Source organism: Heptranchias perlo, unplaced genomic scaffold (assembly GCF_035084215.1).
Source record: "Heptranchias perlo isolate sHepPer1 unplaced genomic scaffold, sHepPer1.hap1 HAP1_SCAFFOLD_1036, whole genome shotgun sequence".
NCBI classification, from domain to species: Eukaryota; Metazoa; Chordata; class Chondrichthyes; order Hexanchiformes; family Hexanchidae; genus Heptranchias; species Heptranchias perlo.
The window spans coordinates 31891-39390 of NW_027138256.1; the positions used below are offsets into that span (position 1 = coordinate 31891).

The window sequence follows — 7500 nt, forward strand, 5'->3', positions numbered from 1 at the left end:
TGGGCAAGAGTCAGCGGGAAAATGAAACGTCAAGGACACGATTGGAGCGAGCGGCTGATCGGGGGTGGGGAAGGAGATGGGGGGGCGGGGCGGGGGGGGCGGCCACACTTTCCCTGCGACCCCCAACTGCGGCCTGCCGCTGCCGGTGGCCCCTTTGCCCGTCGCCCGACAGCAAGGGGAGAGGCAGAAAAGAGATGGAGGCGGTAGAGGAGCCACAGGGAAACGGCGACGCAGTGAACTGGGAGAGGGCAGCGGGGAGATCGAGAAGAGGCACGTTAAACACCTCGCCTCCCCGTGCACCTGCCGTCAGCGGGCGCGGCCGACGCAAGTCACACCCTCCCACCGGAGTGCGGTGCTGCAGCCTGCTTAATCCAGGGTTGGGGGGGGGGGAACACACTGACCTTTCACCCTCCGGGGGGTTCAAATCCAGCCCCGGGCAGAGGTGTTTTGTGGGATTGGGCGAGGACAGGGAGCGGAGCCAGCTGACCGCTCTCGGACTGGGCGAGCTGTTGCCCCGGCGAGGGGCGAACGCCCCGAGGAGATGCGGGGGGTGCGGAGACAGACAGACGGTACTGGTGCCCACACGTTGTCCTTTGCCCTGTAGGGGACACTATATCTGCTCGGTGTACGCTGCCCAGATGATGGTGGAGACGAAACGTGGGCTGATTGTGATCATCTCCTCCATGGGCGGGCTGCAGTACCTCTTCAACGTGGCTTACGGAGTCGGGAAGGCTGGGGTAAGGACCATGGATACACACCGTGTCGGTGACCGGAGCTCCTGGGGTCAGGGGTCAGGGGTCAGGGGTCAGATATTCTCCTCTCTCTCTCTCTCACTCTCTCTCTCACACTCTTTCTCTCTCTCACTCGTTCTCTCTTTCTCTCTCTCTCTCTCTCTTTCACTCTCTCTCTCGGTCTCTCTCTCTCTCCCTCTGCCTCTCTCGGTCTCTCTCTCTCCCTCTGCCTCTCTCGGTCTCTCTCTCTCTCCCTCTGCCTCTCTCGGTCTCTCTCTCCCTCTGCCTCTCTCGGTCTCTCTCTCCCTCTGCCTCTCTCGGTCTCTCTCTCTCCCTCTGCCTCTCTCGGTCTCTCCCTCCCTCTGCCTCTCTCGGTCTCTCTCTCCCTCTGCCTCTCTCGGTCTCTCTCTCCCTCTGCCTCTCTCGGTCTCTCTCTCTCCCTCTGCCTCTCTCGGTCTCTCTCTCCCTCTGCCTCTCTTGGTCTCTCTCTCTCTCCCTCTGCCTCTCTCGGTCTCTCTCTCCCTCTGCCTCTCTCGGTCTCTCTCTCCCTCTGCCTCTCTCGGTCTCTCTCTCCCTCTGCCTCTCTCGGTCTCTCTCTCTCCCTCTGCCTCTCTCGGTCTCTCTCTCTCCCTCTGCCTCTCTCGGTCTCTCTCTCCCTCTGCCTCTCTCGGTCTCTCCCTCCCTCTGCCTCTCTCGGTCTCTCTCTGCCTCTGCCTCTCTCGGTCTCTCTCTCCCTCTGCCTCTCTCGGTCTCTCTCTCCCTCCCTCTGCCTCTCTCGGTCTCTCTCTCTCTCCCTCTGCCTCTCTCGGTCTCTCTCTCCTCTGCCTCTCTCGGTCTCTCTCTCTCCCTCTGCCTCTCTCGGTCTCTCTCTCTCCCTCTGCCTCTCTCGGTCTCTCTCTCTCCCTCTGCCTCTCTCGGTCTCTCTCTCTCCCTCTGCCTCTCTCGGTCTCTCTCTCCCTCTGCCTCTCTCGGTCTCTCTCTCCTCTGCCTCTCTCGGTCTCTCTCTCCCTCTGCCTCTCTCGGTCTCTCCCTCCCTCTGCCTCTCTCGGTCTCTCCTCCCTCTGCCTCTCTCGGTCTCTCTCTCCCTCTGCCTCTCTCGGTCTCTCCCTCCCTCTGCCTCTCTCGGTCTCTCTCTCCCTCTGCCTCTCTCGGTCTCTCTCTCCCTCCCTCTGCCTCTCTCGGTCTCTCTCTCTCTCCCTCTGCTCTCTCAGTCTCTCTCTCTCTCTCTCCCTCTGCCTCTCTCGGTCTCTCTCTCCCTCTGCCTCTCTCGGTCTCTCTCTCCCTCTGCCTCTCTCGGTCTCTCTCTCCCTCTGCCTCTCTCGGTCTCTCTCTCTCCCTCTGCCTCTCTCGGTCTCTCTCTCTCCTCTGCCTCTCTCGGTCTCTCTCTCTCCCTCTGCCTCTCTCGGTCTCTCTCTCCCTCTGCCTCTCTCGGTCTCTCTCTCCCTCTGCCTCTCTCGGTCTCTCTCTCCCTCTGCCTCTCTCGGTCTCTCTCTCCCTCTGCCTCTCTCGGTCTCTCTCTCCCTCTGCCTCTCTCGGTCTCTCTCTCCCTCTGCCTCTCTCGGTCTCTCTCTCCCTCTGCCTCTCTCGTCGGTCTCTCTCTCCCTCTGCCTCTCTCGGTCTCTCTCTCCCTCTGCCTCTCTCGGTCTCTCTCTCCCTCTGCCTCTCTCGGTCTCTCTCTCTCTCCCTCTGCCTCTCTCGGTCTCTCTCTCCCTCTGCCTCTCTCGGTCTCTCTCTCCCTCTGCCTCTCTCGGTCTCTCTCTCTCCCTCTGCCTCTCTCGGTCTCTCTCTCTCTCCCTCTGCCTCTCTCGTCTCTCTCTCTCCCTCTGCCTCTCTCGGTCTCTCTCTCCCTCTGCCTCTCTCGGTCTCTCTCCTCTCTGCCTCTCTCGGTCTCTCTCTCCCTCTGCCTCTCTCGGTCTCTCTCCCTCTGCCTCTCTCGGTCTCTCTCTCCCTCTGCCTCTCTCGGTCTCTCTCTCCCTCTGCCTCTCTCGGTCTCTCTCTCCCTCTGCCTCTCTCGGTCTCTCTCTCCCTCTGCCTCTCTCGGTCTCTCTCTCTCTCCCTCTGCCTCTCTCGGTCTCTCTCTCTCTCCCTCTGCCTCTCTCGGTCTCTCTCTCTCTCCCTCTGCCTCTCTCGGTCTCTCTCTCTCTCCCTCTGCCTCTCTCGGTCTCTCTCTCCCTCTGCCTCTCTCGGTCTCTCTCTCCCTCTGCCTCTCTTGGTCTCTCTCTCTCCCTCTGCCTCTCTCGGTCTCTCTCTCTCCCTCTGCCTCTCTCGGTCTCTCTCTCTGCCTCTGCCTCTCTCGGTCTCTCTCTCCCTCTGCCTCTCTCGGTCTCTCTCTCCCTCTGCCTCTCTCGGTCTCTCTCTCTTTGTCTCTCCCTCTGCCTCTCTTGCTTTGTTTTTCTCTCTCTCTCTCTCTCTCTCTCTCTTTCTGCTTCTCTCTCTGTCCCTCTGTCTCTATCTCTCCCCCTTTCCCTTTCCCTCTCCTTCTCCCTCTCTCACTCTCACTCTCTCTCTCTCTCTCTCTCTCTCTCTCCGCAGTGTGACCGTCTGGCTGCAGACTGTGCCCAGGAGTTGAGGAGACACAGCGTGTCGTGCGTTTCACTGTGGCCCGGGGCAGTCCGCACCGAGACTGTTACTGACCTGATCATCAACAGAGAGGTGAAGACCAAAGCAGAGCAACTGGTAAGTGAGACGGCGGGAGTACCAGGTCCCTCGAGCCTGTTACCATAGGAACAGGAGGAGGCCATTCAGCCCCTCGGGCCTGTTCCACCATTCAGTTAGATCATGGTTGATCTGTACCCTTACCTAACAAAAATCGATTGATCTCAGCCTCAAACCACAATTGTCCCGCAGGGAGAGGGAGGGAGGAGAGACAGTAGCGGGAGGGGGTAGAGGAGAAGGGGAGGGGTGAGGGACAGGGGAAGGAGAGTGAGGGAAGGGGAGACAGCTCGGGGAGAGAGAGAGCGAGGGGAAGGGGTGAGCGAGGGAAGGGAGAGAGATAGGAGAGGAAGGGGAGGGAGGGGAAGAAGAGTGATGGAAGGGGAGACAGGGGTGAGAGAGAGAGAGAGAGTGTGAGGGGAAGGTGAGAAGGGTAGGGGGAAGGGAGAGGGTAAGGGGAGGGCGGGGGAGGGGAGAGGGTATTGCAGTGGGTGACGGGACATCGCTGAGCTCTCTCTCTTGTCTGGTTTCAGACGGTGGACATGTTCACCCGCGGGGAGACACCCGAGATGAGTGGAAAGTGCATCGTGGCACTGGCTACGGGTGAGTGCACCGCACCCCTCTCCTCCTCCATGGGCTTCCCCCCTCCTCACACTGTGCATTCCGTTAACACTGCTGTGGGATGAGCCTGTGCTTCGTCTGAGAGCCATTCAGGTGTTACAGCACGTTCCTGTACCCTCACCGACCCCCTCTCCGACAGTGACACCGCCTGTACCCTCACCGTCCCCCTCTCCGACAGTGACACCGCCTGTACCCTCACCGTCCCCCTCTCCGACAGCGACACCGCCTGTACCCTCACCGTCCCCCTCTCCGACAGTGACACCGCCTGTACCCTCACCGACCCCCTCTCCGACAGTGACACCGCCTGTACCCACCACCGTCCCCCTCTCCGACAGTGACACCGCCTGTACCCACCACCGTCCCCCTCTCCGACAGTGACACCGCCTGTACCCTCACCGTCCCCCTCTCCGACAGTGACACCGCCTCTACCCACCACCGTCCCCCTCTCCGACAGTGACACCGCCTGTACCCTCACCGTCCCCCTCTCCGACAGTGACACCGCCTGTACCCTCACCGTCCCCCTCTCCGACAGTGACACTGCCTGTACCCTCACCGTCCCCCTCTCCGACAGTGACACCGCCTGTACCCTCACCGACCCCCTCTCCGACAGTGACACCGCCTGTACCCTCACCGTCCCCCTCTCCGACAGTGACACCGCCTGTACCCACCACCAACCCCCTCTCCGACAGTGACACCGCCTGTACCCTCACCGACCCCCTCTCCGACAGTGACACCGCCTGTACCCTCACCGTCCCCCTCTCCGACAGTGACACTGCCTGTACCCTCACCGACCCCCTCTCCGACAGTGACACCGCCTGTACCCTCACCGACCCCCTCTCCGACAGTGACACCGCCTGTACCCTCACCGTCCCCCTCTCCGACATTGACACCGCCTGTAGCCTCACCGTCCCCCTCTCCGACAGTGACACCGCCTGTACCCTCACCGACCCCCTCTCCGACAGTGACACCGCCTGTACCCTCACCGTCCCCCTCTCCGACAGTGACACCGCCTGTACCCTCACCGACCCCCTCTCCGACAGTGACACCGCCTGTACCCTCACCGACCCCCTCTCCGACAGTGACACCGCCTGTACCCTCACCGTCCCCTCTCCGACAGTGACACCGCCTGTACCCTCACCGTCCCCCTCTCCGACAGTGACACCGCCTGTACCGTCACCGACCCCCTCTCCGACAGTGACACCGCCTGTACCCGCACCGACCCCCTCTCCCGACAGTGACACCGCCTGTACCCTCACCGTCCCCCTCTCCGACAGTGACACCGCCTGTACCCTCACCGTCCCCCTCTCCGACAGTGACACCGCCTGTACCCACCACCGTCCCCCTCTCCGACAGTGACTCCGCCTGTACCCTCACCGTCTTCCTGTGTCCGACAGATATGAATCTGATGAAGAAGTCTGGCAAAGTGCTGATGACCTGTGATTTGGCCGAGCAGTACGGGATCAAGGACGTGGACGGTGAGCTCGAGTCGCTCGATCCGCCGGTCGGTCGGGTGTCCCCCTCGGTTTATCGCCGATGGTCCGTCGAGCTGAACATCTCCGGTCCCCCCGTCAGGTGTCGGGAGAGCGAGAGGGACAGCGTTAATCGGACACGGTGGGAGGGCGGCGGTGGGAAACAGGGCAAGGCACGGCAGGACTGAGGCGGGGTGGGGGGGGAACGGGGGAGGAATGGGAGAATAAACGGAGGGCTGAGGGAGAGGAGAAAGAAGAGGAGGGGACGAGGGGAAGGTGAGAGGAGGGGACGGAGAGAGAAAAGAATGAAGGGGATGGGGGGAGTGGGAGTGGAGGGGTGAGGAATGTGTCGTGAGCGGTGACCTGGGGAGGGGCGGTGACCCCGGGGGAGGGGCGGTGACCCCGGGGGTGGGGGGACGGTGACCCCCGGGGGAGGGGGGAACGGAGACCCCCGGTGTCGGGGGAGGGGGACGGAGACCCCGGTGTTGGGGGGAGGGGGACAGAGACCCCGGGGGAGGGGGAGGGGGGACGGAGACCCCGGTGTCGGGGGAGGGGGGACGGAGACCCCGGGAGGAGGGGGAGGGGGACGGAGACCCCCGGTGTCGGGGGAGGGAGGAACGGAGACCCCGGGGGGAGGGGGCGTGGGGACGGAGACCCCAGTGTCGGGGGAGGGGACGGAGACCCCGGGGGGAGGGGGTGCGGAGCCCCTGGTTCGGTGTTGACCGGCTCTCTCTCTCTCTCCCCCCTCAGGCCGTTCCCTGGTCCAGTACCGATCCCTGAAGTTTCTCCTGCAGCAGGTGCCCGGCGTGGCCTGGCTCGCCCCCCTCGTCCCCGGCTTCATCAAGGTGCCCAAGTGGGTGATGGCACTGGCCGCCAGTAAATTCTAATCCTTCCCTCTCCTCCCCTCAATCCCCTCCCCTCTCCTCTCCTCACCCTCCTCTCCTTCCCTCCTTCCCTCCTCTCCTCCCTCTCACCCCCTCTCGCTCCTCCCCCTCTCCTCCCTCTCTCCCTCCCCCTCCTCTCCCTCTCCCTCTCCCTCTCTCCCCCTCCCCCTCCTCCCCCTCTCGCCCCCTCCCCCTCCTCCCCCTCTCGCCCCCTCCTCCCCCCTCTCCCCCCTCACCCCCACTCCCTCTCACCCCCACTCCCTCTCACCCCCACTCCCTCTCACCCCCACTCCCTCTCACCCCACTCCCTCTCACCCCCACTCCCTCTCACCCCCACTCCCTCTCACCCCCACTCCCCCTCCCCCCTCCCCCTCATCTTCCCTCTCTCCCACCCTCTCCCCCCCCCCCCCCCCGTCTGTCTTTTCATTCTGGTGAATCTGGGACTGCGAAGGTGAAGGACCTTGACACAGAGGCGTCTCCTCGGCTGCCTTATTAACTCGAGAACGCTGAGCTTTTCTTTACAATAAAACTGATTTTTTTAATAAACCTCTGCCTCCCTGTTTGAGCCCCTCAACCTGTTGCCCAGGGCCCAGCTCTCGCCCTCAGTCAGAGGGTCGTGAGTTCGAGCCCCCACTCCAGAGACTCGAGCCCCGTAATCCTGGGCCGACACTCCCCCGGTGCCAATACTGAGGGAGCGCCGCACTGTCGGAGGGTCAGTACTGAGGGAGCGCCGCACTGTCGGAGGGTCAGTACTGAGGGAGCGCCGCACTGTCGGAGGGTCAGTACTGAGGGAGCGCCGCACTGTCGGAGGGTCAGTACTGAGGGAGCGCCGCACTGTCGGAGGGTCGGTACTGAGGGAGCGCCGCACTGTCGGAGGGTCGGTACTGAGGGAGCGCCGCACTGTCGGAGGGTCAGTACTGAGGGAGCGCCGCACTGTCGGAGGGTCGGTACTGAGGGAGCGCCGCACTGTCGGAGGGTCGGTACTGAGGGAGCCCCGCACTGTCGGAGGGTCAGTACTGAGGGAGCGCCGCACTGTCGGAGGGTCAGTACTGAGGGAGCGCCGCACTGTCGGAGGGTCGGTACTGAGGGAGCGCTGCACTGTCGGAGGGTCGGTACTGAGGGAGCGCCGCACTGTCGGAGGGT

The 7500-nt window shown here is 63.4% G+C and overlaps 1 protein-coding gene across 1 annotated transcript; it reads left to right on the plus strand.

Moving 5' to 3' along the window:
• Window positions 1-115: 115 nt before the first annotated feature.
• Window positions 116-6903, plus strand: dhrs1 (dehydrogenase/reductase (SDR family) member 1). Its single transcript, XM_067976859.1, has 5 exons — window positions 116-737; window positions 3264-3407; window positions 3917-3986; window positions 5399-5479; window positions 6224-6903. Exons 1-5 carry the CDS (start codon window positions 195-197, stop codon window positions 6358-6360), a joined length of 975 nt encoding a protein of 324 aa, XP_067832960.1. The 5' UTR covers window positions 116-194; the 3' UTR covers window positions 6361-6903.
• The last annotated feature ends 597 nt before the right edge of the window (window positions 6904-7500 follow it).